Source organism: Neoarius graeffei, chromosome 5 (genome assembly GCF_027579695.1).
Source record: "Neoarius graeffei isolate fNeoGra1 chromosome 5, fNeoGra1.pri, whole genome shotgun sequence".
Taxonomy (NCBI): Eukaryota; Metazoa; Chordata; class Actinopteri; order Siluriformes; family Ariidae; genus Neoarius; species Neoarius graeffei.
In genome coordinates this window covers 52,401,867-52,426,163 of record NC_083573.1, presented here as the reverse complement: position 1 = coordinate 52,426,163, position 24,297 = coordinate 52,401,867, and the positions used below count along the sequence as shown (strand labels likewise).

At 41.1% G+C, this 24,297-nt stretch overlaps 2 protein-coding genes across 6 annotated transcripts in view; one reads left to right on the top strand and one right to left on the bottom strand.

Moving 5' to 3' along the window:
* Window positions 1-578, bottom strand: part of arhgef5 (Rho guanine nucleotide exchange factor (GEF) 5) — a 30,043-nt gene extending 29,465 nt beyond the window's left edge. Inside the window, exon 1 of one of the 3 annotated variants that reach the window (XM_060922005.1) lies at window positions 3-578. The gene's annotated coding sequence lies outside the window, so the exon portion shown is untranslated. The remainder of the gene's footprint in view (window positions 1-2) is intronic. The other 2 variants (XM_060922007.1, XM_060922008.1) reach the window with 2 other exon arrangements.
* On the top strand, window positions 365-17,726 carry m6pr (mannose-6-phosphate receptor (cation dependent)). Of its 3 annotated transcripts, XM_060922011.1 has the most exons (8): window positions 365-633; window positions 880-994; window positions 6,166-6,330; window positions 6,426-6,580; window positions 8,211-8,320; window positions 8,530-8,660; window positions 10,445-10,571; window positions 15,974-17,726. In XM_060922011.1, the coding sequence occupies exons 3-8, from the start codon at window positions 6,176-6,178 to the stop codon at window positions 16,094-16,096; spliced, it is 801 nt and encodes a 266-aa protein (XP_060777994.1). In that variant the 5' UTR covers window positions 365-633; window positions 880-994; window positions 6,166-6,175; the 3' UTR covers window positions 16,097-17,726. The 3 variants fall into 3 exon arrangements, with proteins under 3 accessions (XP_060777994.1, XP_060777992.1, XP_060777993.1); XM_060922009.1 differs by lacking the exon at window positions 365-633 and having other exon boundaries at window positions 647-994; XM_060922010.1 differs by lacking the exons at window positions 365-633; window positions 880-994 and adding an exon at window positions 5,235-5,832.
* The last annotated feature ends 6,571 nt before the right edge of the window (window positions 17,727-24,297 follow it).

Below are 24,297 nucleotides of genomic sequence, written 5' to 3'. Positions count from 1 at the left end.
ACCTGAGTAGTGTCTTTGGAGAAGATAGCGTTCTCCTTCTCCCACTCTCACCGAAGAACTAACAGCAATTGCACAACATACAAATGTTCCACATACCTGCGCGTGCTCACTAAGTGGATCAGTATGGAGAGTGAGATAAATGTTTTACTGATAATTCTGATTGACCTCTGTCCTTCTTAACTCATCCTGTTCTCTTAAAACATGAGCTCCGAATGTTTACACCACTGACAGAAGTTTTTCTCCGCGTTCCACTCTCTCAGGGTTCCTTCCCCTCCTCCCTCCTCAAATTCCCAAACAAGTCTGAACAGAGAGGGACACGGAGCCTCCCTCCTCTCCTCTTCCTTCTTACTTTCTCTGCCTCTTTGACATAAGGAACAGAGGAACACGCGTCTCTACCCAGAGTAAGGTGTTCAGGAACTCCTTTTCACTGTCCAGCAATCCAGCGTACCTAAAACAGCTGCCTGATTATTGGTCCTATAATCCAAGACATGTCATCTGTCCGCACAAGGCTTGTCTGGACTCCTTTCTCACACAGAAACAGGAAATGGACCTTCTAAGTGTATGTCTGCTGTACTGTGATTGGTAACGTGAGAGGTGCTGGGTGTGTTCACGTGCTGAGGCAGGTACAAACAGGTAAAAGGAGAGAGGGGGAAGGGAGAAAGGAGAAATTGCATACAATAGACTGAAACATGTGGAAGAGATAACAAGAAGAATACAACACTGAAAGTTATTGGCAACACTACGGCCATATACATATGCAGAAGCCTTTATGAAGAATTTATAGAGGTTAAACCTGAGAAAGGGAAAAGGAAACTTGAATCATGCAAATGTGTTATTGCATTCATTTTATGATTTATGAACTCCGGTCATTGTTTTCAGCTGAGACCTCATGAAATCCAGATCAATAACGCATCCAGCTCAAAGCGCAGGAACTGATAAGTGGATCTGTCTCCTGATGACCCACCTTTGTATCCGTGATCAGAAGTCAAATCAGGTAAAAGTAATCTGGTAACCTACATAAAAGTGTTCTTACTACATTCATATGCTGCAATGACAAATCACAGATGGCAGTTAGGCGAAAGAAATGGGTGTGACCAATTGATATGTATATTTAAATTTCTTCAGCGGGTGTTGGTGGAACGTTAATCTTAATGCTGCCGAGATTAACACACTGTATTTATTAGCAGGGTGTTGGAAGCCAGGCTTGGTAAAACACAAAAGTAAACTAAGTTTCAGAAAAAGGCAACAGAAACGTGTTTCCTATGTCAGTTAGTATACTGTTTGATTAAATGGAGGCCCCTGTGGTGAAATTCAGCCGACTTTTGCAGACAAATTTCTGATGTTGGAATAAAATCATGAAAGTTTTGCAAGTTTGTGGCACGCTCATTGATCTTTTGGTGTAAGTTTTTTTTTTTTTTTTTTTTAACTCTTCCTGGTTATACAGTACTGTGCAAAAGTCTTAGGCACCCTATTTTTCCTACAAACTTTGTTATAGATTTCTATTTTATGGCTTCTACTTTATCGAGTCAGTACAAAAATATTTTAGACTTCCAAACGTTCATTTTCCAGCACAAAATTAAATGTTACAGGAAAAAATTTTTTGTATCCAAGCAGCATATTACCTAAGAGAGCACTTTTCAGATTAAAAAAGAAAACATAATGAAGACTACTGGGATTTGGTGCCAAATGAAGAAGCGAGTGTGACAGTCAAAGTGCCCAGAAGAACTGTGGCTGCTTCTGTAAGATACTCAGTAAAACCTACAGCTCATTTCCTTATAAAACTGCACTCATTGTACCGGAGACTACTATTTTTTTTTTTCAAGCAAAAGGTCGTCTCACGGGCGGCACGGTGGTGTAGTGGTTAGCGCTGTCACCTCACAGCAAGAAGGTCCGGGTTCGAGCCCCGTGGCCGGCGAGGGCCTTTCTGTGCGGAGTTTGCATGTTCTCCCCGTGTCCGCGTGGGTTTCCTCCGGGTGCTCCGGTTTCCCCCACAGTCCAAAGACATGCAGGTTAGGTTAACTGGTGACTCTAAATTGACCGTAGGTGTGAATGTGAGTGTGAATGGTTGTCTGTGTCTGTGTGTCAGCCCTGTGATGACCTGGCGACTTGTCCAGGGTGTACCCCGCCTTTCGCCCGTAGTCACCTGGGATAGGCTCCAGCTTGCCTGCGACCCTGTAGAACAGGATAAAGCGGCTACAGATAATGAGATGAGATGAGGTCGTCTCACACCAAATATTGACTTTGTTTTATTTATTATGGCTTACTGCTGTTTATAGTATTTTTTTTATGTTGAAACATTTCATTTCATTATTTTAAGCCATTTTTAGTCTACAGCATTTCTTTACATGTGCCCAAGACTTTTGCACAGTACTGTATATGTTCCATCTGTACTTCTGTATTGCTGCGTTGTTTGCTGCACTGCCTGTTTGTTAGCTATCTGTTGGACGTTTGTGTGTTAGATTGCTTGGCAGTCATGTTACCGCTCGTCATTTCTAGCCCTTACCCCCTTTCCTCAAGAAGCTTTGCCTTTTGCCAGGCCACTGCTATCAATAAGAAGCTTGTACTTAGTGACTGGCCTGGTTACCTGGTTAAATAAAGATTAAATAAAATAAATAAAAATAAAAGGATAGCTGTCTTGAGTCAGTCTTTTTCACTTCTTGATATTCAAATTAAATCAACCGTGTTTAATATTATCATATGTTTTTAAACTTAGCTCATGCAAACAGTGATCTAGATGGACATTGTCAATAACCAATAAGTGAGCTCTCTTCAGCACCAAACAGGAATCAGCAAAGTGGGTGCAGAAACATCATTCAAGAGGAATCTAGTGCAAATAGTGACTCTACAAACTCTGTGACGAATGAAACATTGCTTTTAGATGTGACAGGATGTCAGACTTTAGTCATTAATACATCTTTTCAGTCTTCTGGTTACATTACAGGCATTTAGCAGATGCTTTTATCCAGAGCAACATACAACGTACCCAGAGCAGCCTGGGGAGCAGTAGGGGTTAGGTGCCTTGCTTAAGGGCACTTCAGCCATTTCTGCTGGTCCAGGGAATCAAACCTTTTGGTCCCAAAGCTGCTTCACCAGTATGGTTAGTTTTAAATTTACCAGGATATCTGATAACTTATTAAATATTCAGGATCACACATTTGCCAGAGTACAGTTAATAAGTACTGTACTCCTGTATACAACTGGGAACCTTCTAGAAGTTCATCCATCCATCCATTATCTGTTCTACAGGGTCGCAGGCAAGCTGGAGCGTATCCCAGCTGACTATGGGAGAGAGGCGGGGTACACCCTGGACAAGCCGCCAGGTCATCACAGGGCTGACACACAGAGACAAACAACCATTCACACTCACATTCACACCTACGGTCAATTTAGAGTCACCAGTTAACCTAACCTGCATGTCTTTGGACTGTAGGGGAAACCGGAGCACCCGGAGGAAACCCACACGGACACGGGGAGAGCATGCAAACTCCACACAGAAAGGCCCTCGCCGGCCACTGGGCTCGAACCCGGACCTTCTTGCTGTGAGGCGACAGCGCTAACCACGACACCACCGTGCTGCCCTAGAAGTTCATAGTCTCATCTCATCTCATTATCTCTAGCCGCTTTATCCTTCTACAGGGTCGCAGGCAAGCTGGAGCCTATCCCAGCTGACTACGGGCGAAAGGCGGGGTACACCCTGGACAAGTCACCAGGTCATCACAGGGCTGACACATAGACACAGACAACCATTCACACTCACATTCACAACTACGGTCAATTTAGAGTCACCAGTTAACCTAACCTGCATGTCTTTGGACTGTGGGGGAAACCGGAGCACCCGGAGGAAACCCATGCGGACACGGGGAGAACATGCAAACTCCGCACAGAAAGGCCCTCGCCAGCCACTGGGCTCGAACCCGGACCTTCTTGCTATGAGGCGACAGCGCTAACCACTACACCACCGTGCCGCCCCAAAGTTCATAGTCTATTATAATATTCCTAGTATATCTACCTATAATGAACCACAGCAGGAGTGAAAGAAAGAAAGAAAGAAAGAAAGAAAGAAAGAAAGAAAGAAAGAAAAAACAACTTTATTCATCACACACTTGTGAAATTTCCTCTCTGCATTTAACCCATCTGAAGCAGTGAACACACATATATACCCAGAGCAGTGGGCAGCCATACTAACAGCACCTGGGGAGCAGTTGGGAGTTAAGTGCCTCGCTCAAGGGCACCTCAGCCCAAGGTCGTCCCATGTTAACCTAACCTGCATGTCTTTGGACTGTGGGGGAAACCGGAGCACCCGGAGGAAACCCATGCAGACACAGGGAGAACATGCAAACTCCGCACAGAAAGGCCCTCGCCAGCCACTGGGCTCGAACCCGGACCTTCTTGCTGTGAGGCGACAGCGCTAACCACTACACCACCGTGCCATGAACTCACATCATGTTAAATTATAAATGAGTATGAAATGTTAGATTTTATCCCTTGTGAATAATCAGGATATGTCTAACTGTGGTGGCACGGTGGTGTAGTGGTTAGCGCTGTCGCCTCACAGCAAGAAGGTCCTGGGTTCGAGCCCCGTGGCCGGCGAGGGCCTTTCTGTGTGGAGTTTGCATGTTCTCCCCGTGTCCGCGTGGGTTTCCTCTGGGTGCTCCGGTTTCCCCTACAGTCCAAAGACATGCAGGTTAGGTTAACTGGTGACTCTAAATTGAGCGTAGGTGTGAATGTGAGTGTGAATGGTTGTCTGTGTCTATGTGTCAGCCCTGTGATGACCTGGCGACTTGTCCAGGGTGTACCCCGCCTCTCGCCCGTAGTCAGCTGGGATAGGCTCCAGCTTGCCTGCGACCCTGTAGAAGGATAAAGCGGCTAGAGATAATGTGATGTGATGTGTGATGTCTAACTGTGGCGGCACGGTGTTGTAGTGGTTAGCGCTGTCGCCTCACAGCAAGAAGGTCCGGGTTCGAGCCCCGTGGCCGGCGAGGGCCTTTCTGTGTGGAGTTTGCATGTTCTCCCCGTGTCCGCGTGGGTTTCCTCCGGGTGCTCCGGTTTCCCCCACAGTCCAAAGACGTGCAGGTTAGGTTAACTGGTGACTCTAAATTGACCGTAGGTGTGAATGTGAGTGTGAATGGTTGTCTGTGTCTATGTGTCAGCCCTGTGATGACCTGGCGACTTGTCCAGGGTGTACCCCGCCTTTCGCCCGTAGTCAGCTGGGATAGGCTCCAGCTTGCCTGCGACCCTGTAGAACAGGATAAAGCGGCTAGAGATAATGAGATGAGATGTAACTGTTATGAATGACAGCACCATGTTCAGTGACCCCCATTACAGATTAGCAGATACGAAAAGTCAGGTAGCCACAGCAGTCTAAATTAAGCAGATTAAAAGCTTAATTTTCATTTATTCACAAATTGGGTGTACTAAAGTGGGCAGTAATCACAAACATTCAAACTTTTCTAACGTGACTTAAATTAGCTGTGAAATGTAATCTCCCACGGTCACTTTGGTAACGCCGACTTCCGCGTCATGTGGCGTCACGTGGTTCGGTTTCACTTCCGCCTTTAGGATTAACAAACTGAATCATGAGACTTTTCTTCTGTTTCCAGGTTTAAACCGGTGTGAAGTGATTTACTGGATAAAGTATATCCGGGTTTGATTGCTTTAACGCTGTCTTATGAATATGTGTGCACTTGTATCGGTGCTCCAAGATCTGATTAATCTGTAATTAGCTTGCTAGTCAGGAAACAGGAACTTGCTAACTGCCTCAAGTCACCTTTAGCTAGTTTACTTTCATATTGCTGCATCGTGCTTCATACATCAGCTTGGAAAACCCTCAAGGTATGTTTGTCCTTCTGATGCTCTTGTTTTTAATAAAAGTACATCATTATGACCTGCTATCCAGCCCGTATTTGTCGTTTTGACAGTTGGTGCAATTTGGAAAGTTGCTTAAAAAAAAAAAGACAAATAATGAATTCTCTGTATTCTGTTCTCCATGTTGGTTCATAAAGCTACTATTAAAAATACATATTTGATCCTTTATATGGGAGGTTTTCAGTTTGTTTCTGTGAACTTCCTTATCCTAGATTATCAAACCTCGTGACTGGCTTTGTCCTTAGGTAAACCTGTGCCATAATGTGATAACTATATACTATAATCCACATTTTTGCCTAGGTTTTCAGTCATGGCCAAACATACATGCTGGAGATGGCTTGCTTTTCTTGTACTGATGGCTACTGGAGCACAAGCAAGTCCCAACACGGACAGGTGCAAGTTGGTCAACGAGAACTCATCTGAGAGAAAAGTGCTCCGTGTCCTGGAGCTCCTCACCAATCAGAAGTGCGTAAATGCTTTCTTCCGTACTTGTTTGTTTGCATGAATCGATCTTTATCCAAGAGGTTTGCACAAAAGTGCCTTCTCTTCACTTTCACTAGCTTTACTGCTCAAACCAAAGAGAAGGAGTACACCTACGTGTTCCAGGTGTGCGGCGATGCAGATGGGATGAAGGATGCCGGAGTGATGCAGAGGGACAAGAACGGCAAGCAAGTGCTCATTGGGAATTACAGTTTAACACAGGCTGTTCAAGGAAGTAAGCAGCAGTGTGTTGAACACATGCAGTGCACACAACACAACTCTGATATGAAAGCTCAATTAGACACTTATTGTATTTATATACTTGCGGTACTGTGCAAAAGTCATGCAAAGAAATCAAGTCAGAGTCTCTGCCATGCCAGGATCTGGTTTTCCCTGGCAGTCTCCTGTCCCAGTACAGGACAGGAGACCTGTTTTTTAGGACATCTGTCCATGAACTGAATCTCAAGAGAAGGTGGGTCATGCAGCAAGACAACGACCCTAAGCACACAAGTCGTTCTACCAAAGAATGGTTAAAGAAGAATAAAGTTAATGTTTTGGAATGGCCAAGTCAAAGTCCTGACCTTAATCCAATCGAAATGTTGTGGAAGGACCTGAAGCGAGCAGTTCATGTGAGGAAACCCACCAATATCCCATCCTTTTGCCACTCAAAGAAAAATCTACAACATTTGTACTAAAAAACAAATGTTTTAGGAGACCTGTTTTTTTTTTATTTTTTTTTTAACTTTGTTACTGGCAACAGGCCTGCCATTGTACATTGTACATAATACGCTGTTTTTTTTTGTTTGTTTTTTTTTTTGCCCACCCATTTTTGTGATTCTTTTTGTGATTTTATTTTCTTGCTCTTTTTTTTTTTTTTTTAATGTACCGCTCTTCGCCCTTCTAATTGCCCTTCGGGGATAAATAAAGTTTTGTCTGATCTGATCTGATCTACCCACCTCTTTGAGGCACATCGGTACGGCACCGATCTGCGTTTCAGCAGCCCTTGGCCTCTTGCCTATTATATAGCTAGGGTTATCGTGGGGAGTTAGTCCTCTGGTAACCATGAGAGTTAGACTCCCTACTTGCATCTGTATTGCAGCATGCCTTGCCAGATGGCAGTAGGTACCATTTTTATGATGGTCTTCGGTATGACCTGACTGCAAGTAGAACTCATGATCTCCCGCTATCCACTAGGCCAGCTCGCGGTCATGCTGTAGAGCAAAGATGCCTTCAAAAATAATGAAATTAAATTAAGTTTCTACTTTAATCAAACCATAAAAAACAGTAATAAATGAAAGTCAGTAGTTGGTATGATGACCCTTTACTTTAAAAAAAAAAAAAAAAGTAGTCTCAGGTACAATTAGTGCAGCTTTATAAGGAAATGACCTGTAAGTTTTACTGAGCATCTTGCAGAACCAGCCACAGTTCACACTTGCTTCTTTTTTTTTTTCAGCAAATCCCAGCAGACTTCATTTTTAAAAAAAAAAAAAAAAAAAAAATATATATATATATATATATATATATATATATATATATATATATATATATATATAAATTTTGTCTGAAAAGATCTATGATGTAATATGCTGCTTTCTTTACTGGCATGCAAGCATTTTTCTGCAATGTTTCATTTTGTGTCGGAAAACTAATGTTTGGAACTCTAAAATGTTTTTGTACTAACTCAATAATGTAGAAGTTACAAAAGAAAAATCTACAACATTTGTACTAAAAAACAGTGCCTAAGACTTTTGCACAGTACTGTATGTTTATAAAAAAAAATTATTTCAATGTCTACATGATTAGAAGGTCAGTGAATATGGATAACACTGCCTAAAGGTGGCTTTTTTTTTTTTTTTCCTTCACAGGTGACTGGGTAATGCTGATGTACCAGGGTGGGGAGAAATATCATCTACATTGCTCACAGGAGGAAAGGAGAGCCATGGTCATGATTTCCTGTGACAGAAGTAAGGTTGCGGTGAGCTCTCAATCTGACTTGGCTTTCTTAAAGAGAAGTTACACCCTTAAATTCTGTGAGTTTCTGCACTCTCTGAAGATTTGGGCGGGATGCGCTTTAGGCGACAGACAGAGGACACTGCACATGTGCAGCGTGTGACCAGAGTAAAAGGGAAGGGAGGTCAGTTTCCCGCCTGACTTGCTCATGTCTCTCATTTATCTCTCTTTTAGGGATCGTTCACAGTGGTTAAGGAGGACAGAGACCGGGAAACTGAATGTTTTTACTTGTTCGAGTTGGACTCCAGTGCTGTGTGTCCTGTGATTGAATCCAAACTCAGCACTGGATCCATACTTCTCATTGTGTGAGTATGATGGTCATTATCAAATTAGCCTTAACATGGAATTAGACTGGAATTACATGGAGCACTAATACAGTGGTGCTTGAAAGTTTGTGAACCCTTTAGAATTTTCTATATTTCTGTATAAATATGACCTAAAACATCATCAGATTTTCACACAAGTCCTAAAAGTAGATAAAGAGAACCCAATTAAACAAATGAGACAAAAATATTATACTTGGTCATTTATTTATTGAGGAAAATTATTCAGTATTACATATCTGTGAGTGGCAAAAGTATGTGAACCCTTGCTTTCAGTATCTGGTGTGACCCCCTTGTGCAGCAATAACTGCAACTAAACATTTCCAGTAACTGTTGATCAGTCCTGCACACTGGCTTGGAGGAATTTTAGCCCATTCCTCCGTACAGAACAGCTTCAGCTCTGGGATGTTGGTGGGTTTCCTCACATGAACTTCTCGTTTCAGGTCCTTCCACAACATTTCGATTGGATTAAGGTCAGGACTTTGACTTGGTCATTCCAAAACATTATTCTTCTTTAACCATTCTTTGGTAGAACGACTTGTGTGCTTAGGGTCATTGTCTTGCTGCATGACCCACCTTCTCTTGAGATTCAGTTCATGGACAGATGTCCTGACGTTTTCCTTTAGAATTTGATGGTATAATTCAGAATTCATTGTTCTATCAATGATGGCAAGCTATCCTGGCCCAGATGCAGCAAAACATGCCCAAACCATGATACTACCACCACCATGTTTCACAGATGGGATAAGGTTCTTATGCTGGAATGCAGGGTTTTCCATTCTCCAAACATGATGCTTTTCATTTAAACCAAAAAGTTCTATTTTGGTCTCATCCGTCCACAAAACATTTTTCCAATAGCCTTCTGGCTTGTCCACGTGATCTTTAGCAAACTGCAGGCAAGCAGCAATGTTCTTTTTGGAGAGCAGTGGCTTTCTCCTTGCAACCCTGCCATGCACACCATTTGTTGTTCAGTGTTCTCTTGATGGTGGACTCATGAACATTAACATTAGCCAATGTGAGAGAGGCCTTCAGTTGCTTAGAAGTTACCCTGGGGTCCTTTCTGACCTCGCCGACTATTACACGCCTTGCTCTTGGAGTGATCTTTGTTGGTCGACCACTCCTGGGGAGGGTAACAATGGTCTTGAATTTCCTCCATTTGAACACAATCTGTCTGACTGTGGATTGGTGGAGTCCAAACTCTTTAGAGATGGTTTTATAACCTTTTCCAGCCTGATGAGCATCAACTAGCTTTTTTCTGAGGTCCTCAGAAATCTCCTTTGTTCGTGCCATGATACACTTCCACAAACATGTGTTGTGAAGATTAGACTTTGATAGATCCCTGTTCTTTAAATAAAACAGGGTGCCCACTCACACCTGATTGTCATCCCATTGATTGAAAACACCTGACTCTAATTTCACCCTCAAATTAAACTAGAGGTTCACATACTTTTGCCACTCACAGATATGTAATATTGGATAATTTTCCTCAATAAATAAATGACCAAGTATAATATTTTTGTCTCATTTGTTTAACTGGGTTCTCTTGATCTACTTTTAGGACTTGTGTGAAAATCTGATGATGTTTTAGGCCATATTTATGCAGAAATATAGAAAATTCTAAAGGGTTCACAAACTTTCAAGCACCACTGTATGTAACTAGACATGAAAGCAATTAGAGGAAAATATAGTAGAATTTTCACGTGTAAATGCTTAATTGTTCTAACAGTTGAAAATGAGTTTTATTTATTTATTTATTTATTTATTAGTCTGGTCTCCTGCTTGGCCGTCTACCTAATTATTGGATTTCTCTATCAGCGACTGATCATTGGAGCAAAAGGAGTCGATCAGTTTCCAAACTATGGCTTTTGGACAGAAATAGGCAACTTGTCAGCTGTAAGTATCTCCTTCTCCGTCTTTAAAAAAAAAAAAATTACTGTTTATGAATTCATAAATATGGAATCCCCTAAACAACAGTAAAGTCATTAATTGGCGAATGCATCAAATATATACCAGAATAAATCATTAAAAAAAGTCAGCATATTACATTCAATCTGTCAAATAATAAACATTACATTAAATCTATATCTATGACATTAAATTATAAATTAAATGGTTTCATTTATATCTGTAATCATTAACATTAATTCTATACATTAAATGTAATCATATTACATGAAATCTATGCATCAAGTAATAAACGAAAAATTACATCTTTATTTATTGCTTTCTCAACATCTCTTCCTATTTTATGAATTCCAGCATGTTTAGTCATTTACAATGCCTTGCAATAAGTACCTATAGCAACAGGGGTGAATACTTCTCCAAACATAACTTATCTTTTTACTTGTAACTAATTTTGCAAACTATATTGATTTTTCTCAGTCTTATGGGATTTTTGTGTAAATTCATGACACACGATGTCATCTCAAAAGTCCATTTTAGTTCCAGGCTGTAACACTACAAAATGTGAAAAAGAAAGAAAGCTGAATGATGAGGGGTGTCCAAACCTATCCAAGCATTATGGTTTAAGTCCTCCATCAAATTGTCTTTGCCCAGTGAGCTGCTGCTAAGTATCATGATATTGAACAGCTTCGAGATGGCACTATGCTCTCAACATGCTTTAAAGAAAGTTCTTGAAATATTTTCAGTCATGTCTTGGATCAAAAACCCGGATCAAAAAACGTCATGACAGAATAAAGTTTGCCCTCTGTTACATCAGCTAGAACACACACAGAGCCCCTAAATCGCCAGGATAGGAAATAAAATTGAAATTGATGCTGATGTTGTTCCCTTGCAAGAGTTTTGTGCTTTTTCAAAGCATAAAACTCAAAATCTAGCCAAAATAGCACCAAACGTCTGTGTGCATGTGAAGTAAAGTGGTTTAGGAATGCTGTGGGATCACTGACCGCTTTATTAGGAACACCTGCACTGCTGCTCATTTATCAAATCAGCCAATCACACAATGGAAGTGGCACAATGCATAAAATCAGGCAACAAGTGCAGTGAATGTTCACGTCAAACAGAATGGGAGTGAAAATATCATCTCAAAATGTAATCTCAGTAATATTGCTGGTTTTGCGAATTTCAGAAACTGCTGTGATCTTGAGGTGTTCATCTACAACAGTTTCTGGAGATCACACAAATTTTGTAGGGGAAAGGAAAAAAAATTCAGTCTACAACAGTTCTGGAGGCAGAAATGCAGTGGTGATGATAGAGGTCAGAAGAGAATAGCCAGGCTGATTCGTGCTGACTGGAACTACGGTAACTGAAATAACCCACTCTGCAAAACGGTAGTGTTGTGGTGAATGCAGCCAAACCAGAATAGCAGAGCCTACGGATATAATAACAATATAGAGTATAATAGACTGGCTGGTTTGAACTTGGTTTACTTTTTGCTGGAAAAAACTTCCACTGGGCGGCACGGTGGTGTAGTGGTTAGCGCTGTCGGCTCACAACAAGAAGGTCCGGGTTCGAGCCCCGTGGCCGGCGAGGGCCTTTCTGTGCAGAGTTTGCATGTTCTCCCCGTGTCCGCGTGGGTTTCCTCCGGCTGCTCCGGTTTCCCCCACAGTCCAAAGACATGCAGGTTAGGTTAACTGGTGACTCTAAATTGACCGTAGGTGTGAATGTGAGTGTGAATGGTTGTCTGTGTCTATGTGTCAACCCTGTGATGACCTGGCGACTTGTCCAGGGTGTACCCCGCCTTTCGCCCGTAGTCAGCTGGGATAGGCTCCAGCTTGCCTGCGACCCTGTAGAAGGATAAAACGGCTAGAGATAATGAGATGAGAATGAGAAAACTTCCACTGAGCAGATGTTCTGAGGATGGAAACACCTTGTTAATGAGAGGGGTCAAAGGAGAATGGCCAGACTGCTTTGAGCTGACAGAAAGGCTACAGTAACTCACACCACAACTCTGTACAATTGTGGTGAGCTGAAAAGCATCTCAGAATGCACATGTTGAATATTGAGGTGGATGGGCTACAACAGCAGGAGACCATGTCAGGTTGCATTTCTGTCAGCTAAGAACAGAAAGCTGAGGCTGCAGTGGGCACAGACTCACCAAAACTGGAGAGTTGAAGACTGGAAAAATGTAGCCTGGTCTGATGAGTCTCGACTTCTGCTGAGACACCCAGATGATGGGGTCAGAATTTGGTGTCAACTGTATGAATCCTTGGACCCAGCCTGCCTTCACCTGGGGTAAATGCAACCAAACCAGAATAGGTGCAGAGCCTGAAGATATAACAACAATATACAGTATCAAAGGTCAAAGTTCCTCTCACACCAGAATCTGGATTTCCCAGGCAGTCTCCTGTCCCAGTACTACCCAACTCTTTAAGGCCAAGTCAAGTTTATTTGTATATCGCTTTTAACAATAAACATTGTCGCAAAGCAGCTTTACAGAATTTGAATGACTTTAAACATGAGCTAATTTTATCCCTGATCGATCCCCATTGAGCAAGCCTGTGGCGACAGTGGCAAGGAAAAACTCCCTCAGACGACATGAGGAAGAAACCTCGAAAGGAACCAGACTCAAAAGGGAACCCATCCTCATTTGGGCAACAACAGACAACATTAACAGTTTTAACATGAAGTCAGTTTTGTTGATGTAACTCTTCATTAATGGAAACTTGAGTGCAAAACTGTTCATGACAACTGCAGTCCTAAAGTTAGCAAGTCAACTGTAGTCCTCAGCCATAAAAGCATTACTGTAAGAGTCCAGAGCGTCCTCCAAGTGTGACTTTCAACTGTCCATATGGGGCCGTCCTCCACAGGAGCGATGTGATGAGACTCTGACCAGACACAGGGCATCAGGATGGATCAGGCAGGTCTGAGGAGCAGAAGAGGTCAGCACCTCGATCTCAGGATTGACATGTAACTCAGAGGGACAGACGTTGGGAGGGGGGATAACAAACTTGAGTGAGCAAGCGAATGGGGGACTGACAGCATCCATACATCCTGGTTTACCAAAACACACTTTGTCTGAGGACCCTCCAGATCTACACCTTTACCTCATAAACACTATTAACAAAACCAGTTTAAGGCATATTGGTGCAGCGCCGATCTCCATTTCGATAGCCCTCGGCCTCTCGCCTATACAGCTAGGGTGATAACCGCGAGAGTTTGACTTCCCAACTCACATCTGTATTGCAGCGTGCCTTGCTAGATGGCAGTAGGTACCATTTTTATGATTGTCTTTGGTATGACCCAACCACGAGTGGAACTCGCGATCTCCCGGTCGAGAGGCGGACACGCTAACCACTAGGCCAACTCGCGGTCATGTGCAGTATAATAGCATTTAATAATTCTGTGGCATTAGTAACAGGCATGCACTCTAATATGTTGTCCAGACTTTAGGTTGGTTAGGTGGTACTATTCCGAGACTGGTTAATAAGTGTGCACAAGAAGAAACAATGATGCCTCAGATACTGCCTGGCTAAATAAGACAAACCCCGCTCTCTTCAAATGAACTGGAAATAGAAAATTTATTCAATTCTGCGGCTACAAAAAAAAAACAAATATTTGAGGTGTTGAGTAATAATAAGTGTTGTTTTTTTGTTTTTTTTATTGCTTTGTAATCATACACCATGGGCGATTGCTCTAAGATAACGAGGGAGGCTCAGCCTCCTCTAAAAATGACGAACATCGTGTAGGATGAATTGCGCTAGGCTTATGTTATAGCCGACCTTATAACATTGCTATTTCAGATCCAGAATCATAGAAATATATGTGCTCAACCCAACTACAGTGCGAAATCATTCCGTTATAACTTTCCCCAGTTCACCTAATGTGTGTGCGAGTTTTTCCCCCTCGTGACAGCGCGATGCAGCCCAGCCTCAGTTCACTTCAATGGCATTTGGGAGCTCTGCGCTTTTCAATCTCAAAATGCAAGACGATTATTGGACAAATACTGCAAAAACGCCCGCCCACGGACTCCGAGCCTCACAGTGGGAGGGACATGGCAGTTTCCGCGAGGAGACTGGTGATTGGTGAAAGCGGCCGGATATTTTCTTTGATTGACAGCTCGTTTCAAATATAGACAGGCAGCGGTGAATCTCAGTTCAGTCCCATGCGGATTCGCTAGTGCTGTGGTGTATTGTAAGAGATCAGCTTACATTTCGATTTCATTCATTACATACGGTTTCTACCAGCTTTTTTAGTTTGTATATATTTTCATTGTAAATAAAGTGTAAATATAGTGTTAAGTTTGCTATCTTAGTTCCAGAAATTTCGTTTATTTGAGTGACTGAACTTGAACTTGAGGGGGCTAGTCAGCTAGCAAGAAAGCTGCGCACAGAGGCCAAGCATTGCTGATTTAATTTTGGCGAAGCCATTTGCCAGTCTTCCTTTCGAGGAAAAAATTAAAATTAAAGAGCAGGGTAGACCAATGCCTCAGACTGACTTTGTGAAAAAGGTACTCGTTCCTTTCAGCTCTCCTGGTACGAGAAAGTGAATTGGCTAACAGCAAGTGTCCCACATCAACAACAGTAAATAGGCTACTTTAGTAATATGTCATGGATGGACCAAAAATATAGAATCTATTTAAAATGTTTATGCTGAGTATATTATATTGGAATATATATTTCTCTGGATATGAATTAAACACAGCTACAATTTGGAAAACATTTTTAAACAAAAACACAGCCGAGAACATTTCACACTACAGACCTGGATTAAAAGTAAAGGGTTATCAAAATTGTCAATAAAACATTTCTCAGTCAAAATAAGTAAAATATAGGGAAAGTGTCATTGAATGAAATGTGTGGCACCCAGCTCTGTTTGGCTCCCCAAGGTCAGTGCTTGTGCCTATTCCAGAACACTCTGCTGTTACTGCTGAGGTTCCTGACAAAGAGCTGCTTTCAATAATGATCAATTTTTAAACAACATGCCACAATTTTAAAATATAAAATATTACCCCCCCCCCCCCCCCAACACCACCATCATGTATATTGGACAGTAGGCTAATGGGCCAAAAGAACCTGTTATTTCACAGTTTGTGACCCTGCCAACAATCAGCCAGATCAGAGGCAAGAGTATGGGCAAAATTGATGTGTTTTTTTTCTTTTTCCTTTTAAAATCTGGAAATATCATAACCGACCAGCCTCCCCTGTTTGAAAGCCACTGTCATACACTGTATTCAGTTTTTTTTTTTAATATATACACACACACAGTATATATAATTTTTTTTTTTTTTGGACAAATAGTATTGCCTATTAATGCCTTTTTATATGTTTGGGTTTGCAAATGTGTTTACCCTGAAATGAAGTAAATGTGAAATATATATATCTGTACTTTCACAGGATGGATGTGACTTTGTGTGCCGTTCCCGTGGCAGCAGAGAGGAACCTCCCACTTACAGGGGCGTGACTACTGAGCCGTTAGAAGAGCCAGAGGAAAGGGACGATCATTTGCTTCCAATGTGATCATGGTGTGTGATCGTGTGAGCTGAGCAGTGGGTTATCAAGGCGTAGGCTAGGAAGGCTTCTCCATGTGTCAGTTATTTAGAGGAAGTACCTTCCTTATGTATTTTCCATATCGCTCTTAGACATTTACAAGTAAATGCTGTGCTTCAACAAAAAATTTGTTTCTCCTTGTAAATTTAAAAAATATGCAGCAGAACTGTTGACACCTTTCATTTGTTTAGGACACATATTTTAGAACTGTCATTAATTTAAAAAGATAAAGTTTGTTTGTTTTTTTTGAATAGTAGACATGTGCTCACAGATGTCTATGCTTTTATTCGTTAATTCAAATCCTATTTATGCCCAAAGAAGCCTACACATTGTATTTCTATGAATTTGCTCAGTGGTTTATTGTTACTCATTAGTTGCAGTTGATATTTGATATTAATGATCTGACAGGTTTGTGCTACTGACCCACTAGGCTTTCCTGACTGTAAATATGGATTATGATGATTTAGTGGTTACTCCCACTTCTGATGATATTGCTGTGCGCCACTGACGTGGCTGTAAGTGTTACTCAATGAAACGGGGGGGAGGCCCTGAAGTATACTTGCAAAGATGACTTTCAACGTGTTACGCTTTTTATTTTTTTTTAACACTTAGTGTTTCAGAAAATGTGATATTATTTGAGATCTAAATTTCCCAGAAACTACATAGTCTAGGCAAATGAAACTGACAGGCTTAATGTTGCGCAATATAAGATTTATTCCTTAAAACTTGAATGAGAAATTCAAAGGTATGTGGATTCCATTAAGGATTTCACAAACTTTCAATATTCACGAACCCGCTCGACCGTCTCTTCCGATGCTGGTGGTCGTCCAGATCCTTTTGTCCTGCACAGACAGCCTTCCTCTTTGAATTTATTGTGCCGTGTCCAAATCTGCATTGCAGTTGGTGCGTTTTTAGAGAATTCTCTCATAAATGCACGCTGCACAGTCTTGTTCAACTGTGTTCGAGCGTACTCTAACACACACAACGCCTTTTCTTTTCCAGTGAATGGCATTTCTATACCTAAAAAGATAAAAACATTAAAATTTTGACCTGTTTCCACACATGCTGTTAAAATTTGAGGTCAATTGAATGAGAATTGGCAAAGTTATTAGATTGTGAAATGATATCAAAATTTTCCAAACACCCTCTGTATATTTATTATTATTATTATTATTGTTGTTTTTGTCAGAGTGGCTGGTGAGCCAATGGCGAGGATTACTAAAGGAAGTATAGAGAATAAATACTTTGGATACTGTATGTGATGATGGAAATTCTAATGATAATTGTTTTCAGATGACAAGGCTTTGTTTTTGCTCAATTAAGACCATCAATGGAAATTTACAGTGGAATATTAAAGTGTGTTTGGAAAGCAAAAATATATGTTTACTGCAAATATTTGGAGAATTATCAATTCTGTTGGTTTTAATTTTTTTCCTTTTATTGATTTTTGTAGGTATTTAAATAAGAACTTGGGATGGGATTGCCCACTGCAGAGTAAGTTTGTGTTGTGAATGTTTGTAGAAAGAAATGGAATTAAATAGTAAAATTTAAAAAGGTTTTTTTTTTTTTTTAAATAAAGGGCACTTCCAAAGTTGTATAATATTGACTTTATTTGCACTTAAGCTTAATGGAACCATGATGGGGCGGCACGGTGCTGTAGTGGTTAGCGCTGTCGCCTCACAGCAAGAAGGTCCGGGTTCGAGCCCAGCGGCCGACGAGGGCCTTTCTGTGTGGAGTTTGCATGTTCTCCCCGTGTCCGCGTGGGTTTCCTCCGGGTGCTCCGGTTTCCCCCACAGTCCAAAGACATGCAGGTTAGGTTGACTGGTGACTCTAAATTGACCGTAGGTGTGAATGTGAGTGTGAATGGTTGTCTGTGTCTATGTGTCAGCCCTGTGATGACCTGGCGACTTGTCCAGGGTGTACCCCGCCTTTCGCCCGTAGTCAGCTGGGATAGGCTCCAGCTTGCCTGCGACCCTGTAGAACAAGATAAGTGGCTACAGATACTGGATGGATGGATGGAACCATGATGGTCTTTTAAAGGAGATTTAACTAAATCTGTGCTCACATACTAGTTTAAATCATAGTTTCTGTGACATGGGCTTGGCTGGCTTTACCCCAAACTAAAGCTCTAGTTGTGAAAATGCTTCCAGGTTAAAACTGTGCTCAGTCTGTGTCTAGGAACCTGGTTCTGTAATATCAGATTCTCAAGACTGTAGGCGTGTTCCAAATTGCTTAGGAGATACAAATTACTCACATTTGTTGTAGTGAAAATCATGAGGTGCTCAAAAACAGGCTTTGTAAATTTTGACAAGTTTACGAGCAAGTCTGTTAATGCAAACTGAAAATAAACTCTGACTTTTTTTTATGGTGTTGGGGAAATTAGTTTTGCTGGCAGTGGGAGAACATGAATGAAGCTTTTGATAAGTTTTTTTTTTTTTTTTGAGCTGCACGCCAATATGCTGCAGTGCTGTAATTTTATTAAAAGTTACAAATTGCATTTTTTTCTGAATCACATCAATTTGTAGTAATATGTTTAAAACAACAACAAAAAAGCCTTTTAATTTTTCTAGTTCATCCCACTTCTTGTAAATGTGTTTTTTCCATTCTGTTTGTAAATCTATGATTTTACTCTGTTTTACTGGGTTATTAACAGGAAGAATACATTATACCATTTTTAATCAAACTTGTATCGTTACTCAATCGTATGATCTTATGAAAAATTATCTTATGCTCTTTTGTGAAAAGAATGTATGTATACTAGTCCATCTCAAAAAATTAGAATACCATGAAAAATTCCTTTTTTTCATAATTTAATTCAAAAAGGAAAACTTTCATATATTCTACATTCATTGCATGTAAAGTGAAATATTTAAAGCCTTTTTTTGTTTTAATTTTGATGATTATGGCTTATAGCTCATGAAAATCAGAAATCCAGTATCTCAAATTATTAGAATATTTTCTAAGATCAATCAAAAAAAGTATTTACAATACAGAAATGTCCAACTTCTGAAAAGTATATTCATTTATACACTCAATACTTGGTTGGGGCTCCTTTACCATGAATTATCAATGCAGTGTGGCATGGAGGTGATCAGTCTGTGGCACTGCTGAGGTGTTATTGAAGCCCAGGTTGCTTTGATAGTGGCCTTCAGCGTATCTGTATTTTTGGGTCGGGTGTTTCTCATCTTCCTCTAGACAATACCCCATAGGTTCTCTATGGGGTTCAGGTCAGGCAAGTTGGCTGGCCAAACACAGTAATATCATGGTCAGCAAACCATTTGGTAGTAGTTTTGGCACTGTGGGTAGGTGCTAAGTCCTGCTGGAAAAGGAAATCAGCATCTCCAAAAAGCTTGTCAGCAGATAGAAGCATGAAGTGCTCTAAAATCTCCTGGTAGATGGCTGTGTTGACTTTGGACTTGATAAAATACAGTGGACCAACACCAGCAGATGACATGGCACCCCAAATCATCACAGACTGTGGAAACTTCACACTGGGCTTCAAACACCTTGGATTCTGTGCCTCTCCACTCTTCCTCCAGACTCTAGAACCGTGATTTCCAAATTAAATGCAAAATGTACTTTCATCTGAAAAGAGGACTTTGGACCACTGAGCAACAGTCCATTTCTTTCTCTCCTTAGCCCAGATAAGACACTTCTGACATTGTCTCTGGCTCAGGAGTAGCTTGATATTAGGAATGCGAAAGTTGTATCCCCTTTCTTGAAGATGTCTGTTTGTGATGGGTCTTGATACACTGACACCAGCCTCAGTCCACTCCTTGTGAAGCTCTCCCAAGTTCTTGAATCAACTTTTCTTGACAATCCTCTCAAGACTGCGGCCATCCCTGTTGCTTGTGCACCTTTTCCAGCCGCACCTTTTCCAGCCACCCCTTTCAGCAGTGACCTTTTGTGGCTTACCCTCCTTGTGGAGGGCATCAGTGATCATCTTCTGGACAACAGTCAAGTCAGCAGTCTTCCCCATGATTGTGGTTGTGTGTACTGAACTAGACCGAGAGATACACTGTGTTCATACTGTTTTACTCAAACTCGAAATGAAATATTCTAATATTTTGGGATGGGGTTTATGTTTTTGTACTGTATGCCATAGTGATTAAAATTAAAATAGAAAAATGCTTGAAACATTTCAGTTTATGTGTAATGAGTCTATAATATATAACATTTTCACTTTCTTAAATAACTGATGGAAAATATTGAACTTTTTCACAATATTCAAATTTTTTGAGATGCACTAGTATATCTACAACGTCATTTGAATTCTGTCTCAATGAGTGATACATACTCATTATTAGGTACACCTGCTCATTCATGCAATTATCTAATCAGCCAGTTGTGCGGCAGCAGTGCAAAGTATAAAATGCAGATACAGGACAGCAGTTTCAGATAATGTTCACATTTAACCATCAGAACGGGGGAAAATGTGATCTCGGTGATTGGGACCGTGGTATGAATGTTGGCACCAGACTGGCTGGGTTGAACTGTGGATCTTCTGGGCTTTTCACATACAACAGTTTCTAGAGTTTACTGGAAAAAACTTCCAGTGAGCAGATGTTCTGAGGATGGAAACACCTTATTGATAAGAGAGGTCAACGGAGAATAGCCAGACTGGTGTGAACTGACAAAGACTACAGTAGCTCAGATAACTACTCTGTACAATTGTGGTGAGCAGAAAAGCATCTCAGAATGCAAAACATGTCAACCTTGAGGTGGATGGGCTACAACAGTAGAAGACCACATCAGGTTCAATTTCTGTCAGCCAAGAACAGAAAGCTGAGGCCGCAGTATGTGCAGGCTCACCAAAACCAGAGAGATGAAGACTGAAAAAACATAGCCTGGTCTGATGAGTCTCGACTTCTGCTGAGACACACAGATGCAGATGATAGGGTCAGAATTTGGTGGCATCAGTATGAATCCATGAACCCAACCTGCCTTGTGTCAACAGTCCAGGCTGGTGGAGGTGGTGTAATGGTGTGGCGAATGTTTTCTTGGCACACTTTGGAGCCATTAATACCAATCAATCATCACTTGAATGCCACAGAGTGAGTATTGTTGGTGACCATGTGCATCCCTTCATGGCAACAATTTATCACCTAATGGTTACTTTCAGTATGATAATGCACCATGCCACAAAGCAAAACTTGTCTCAAGCTGGTTTCATTCAGTGTTCTTCAGTGACCTTCCCAGTCACTGGCTCTGAATTCAATAGAACATCTTTGGGATGGGGTAGAACGGGAGATTCACAGCATGAAAGTGCACCTGAAAAATCTGCAGGAATTGTCTGATGTAATCTTGTCAACATGGGCCAGAATCTTAAAGGAATATTTCTAACATTTTGTGGAATACAGACCATGAAGAATTAAGGCTGTTTTGAGAGCAAAGTGAGGCCTTACCCAGTATTAGTATAGTGTTCCTAATAAAGTGTTCAGTGAGTGTAATATATAGAGGATATTACATGGTGGCACGAAGATATGAAGTTTATCTTTGAGTGGTGAAATATTTTTCAACACGAGAAGATAAACTTTATATCTTCGCGCCACCATGTAATGTTCTTTATACAACCCCAATTCCCAAAAAGTTGGGACAAAGTACAAATTGTAAATAAAAACAGAATGCAATGATGTGGAAGTTTCAAAATTCCATATTTTATTCAGAATAGAACATAGATGACATATCAAATGTTTAAAGTGAGAAAATGTATCATTTAAAGAGAAAAATTAGGTGATTTTTAAATTTCATGACAACAACACATCTCAAAAAAGTTGGGACAAGGCCATGTTTACCACTGTGAGACATCCCCTTTTCTCTTTGCAACCGTCTGTAAACGTCTGGGGACTGAGGAGACAAGTTGCTCAAGTTTAGGGATAGGAATGTTAACCCATTCTTGTCTAATGTAGGATTCTAGTTGCTCAACTGTCTTAGGTCTTTTTTGTCGTATCTTCCGTTTTATGATGCGCCAAATGTTTTCTATGGGTGAAAGATCTGGACTGCAGTCTGGCCAGTTCAGTACCCGGACCCTTCTTCTACGCAGCCATGATGCTGTAATTGATGCAGTATGTGGTTTGGCATTGTCATGTTGGAAAATGCAAGGTCTTCCCTGAAAGAGACGTCGTCTGGATGGGAGCATATGTTGCTCTAGAACCTGGATATACCTTTCAGCATTGATGGTGTCTTTCCAGATGTGTAAGCTGCCCATGCCACACGCACTAATGCAACCCCATACCATCAGAGATGCAGGCTTCTGAACTGAGCGCTGATAACAACTTGGGTCGTCCTTCTCCTCTATAGTCCGAATGACACGGCGTCCCTGATTTCCATAAAGAACTTCAAATTTTGATTCGTCTGACCACAGAACAGTTTTCCACTTTGCCACAGTCCATTTTAAATGAGCCTTGGCCCAGAGAAGACGTCTGCGCTTCTGGATCGTGTTTAGATACGGCTTCTTCTTTGAACTATAGAGTTTTAGCTGGCAACGGCGGATGGCACGGTGAATTGTGTTCACAGATAATGTTCTCTGGAAATATTCCTGAGCCCATTTTGTGATTTCCAATACAGAAGCATGCCTGTATGTGATGCAGTGCCGTCTAAGGGCCCAAAGATCACGGGCACCTGGTATGGTTTTCTGGCCTTGACCCTTACGCACAGAGATTCTTCCAGATTCTCTGAATCTTTTGATGATATTATGCACTGTAGATGATGATATGTTCAAACTCTTTGCAATTTTACACTGTCGAACTCCTTTCTGATATTGCTCCACTATTTGTCGGCGCAGAATTAGGGGGATTGGTGATCCTCTTCCCATCTTTACTTCTGAGAGCCGCTGCCACTCCAAGATGCTCTTTTTATACCCAGTCATGTTAATGACCTATTGCCAATTGACCTAATGAGTTGCAATTTGGTCCTCCAGCTGTTCCTTTTTTGTACCTTTAACTTTTCCAGCCTCTTATTGCCCCTGTCCCAACTTTTTTGAGATGTGTTGCTGTCATGAAATTTCAAATGAGCCAATATTTGGCATGAAATTTCAAAATGTCTCACTTTCTACATTTGATATGTTGTCTATGTTCTATTGTGAATACAATATCAGTTTTTGAGATTTGTAAATTATTGCATTCCATTTTTATTTACAATTTGTACTTTGTCCCAACTTTTTTGGAATTGGGGTTGTATTATATAGACACATCTGCAAAAAATGCACGAGCTAATCAAAACAATTTTAATTTTGAACCGGTTTGTCATTTTGACAACGCATGACTAGTAAGCAGGAAAACACTGGGAGTGACCTCATCAGAGTGAAATATTGGAAATATGTCACTCAGATCTGCGATGTATTTTGTATGAAAAATGTGAGGCTTGAAGATATGAAGATAAACTTCATATCTTCAAGCCAATGTGTGATTTTCTTTCTATTACATAGACACATTCACAAACAAAAAGTTGCCCAATTTATCAAAACAATTAATCGATATCCTCACAATAACTCTGACATTTAATCACAGCTTTCATGTGTCTTGGCATGCTCTCCACCAGTCTTTCATGTTGTTCTTGGGTGACTTTGTCACTCCTGGTGCAAAAATTCAACCAGCTCAGCTTTGTTTGATGGCTTGTGACCATCCATCTTCCTCTTGATCACATTCCAGAGGTTTTCAATGGGGTTCAGGTCTGGAGATTAGGCTGGCCATGACAAGGACTTGATCTTGAAGTCATAAAATAGAAATCTATAACAAAGTTAGAAAAAAAAAGGTGCCTAAGACTTGCGCACACACACAGACATACATACATACATACAGTGTCTTGCAAAAGTATTCATCCCCCTTAGTGTTTGTCCTGTTTTGTTGTATTAGAAGTTGGAATTAAAACGGATTTTTGGAGGGTTAGCACCATTTGATTTACACAACATGCCTACCACTTTAGGGTGGCACAGTGGTGTAGTGGTTAGCACTGTCACCTCACAGCAAGGAGGTTCTGGGTTTGAGCCCAGTGGCCGACGGGGGCCTTTCTGTGTGGAGTTTGCATGTTCCCCCCATGTCTGTGTGGGTTTCCTCCATAGTCCAAATACATGCAGGTTAGGCTAATTAGTGACTCTAAATTAACTGTAGGTGTGAATGGTTGTTTGTCTCTATGCGTCAGCCCTGCAATGATTTGGCGACTTGTCCAGTATG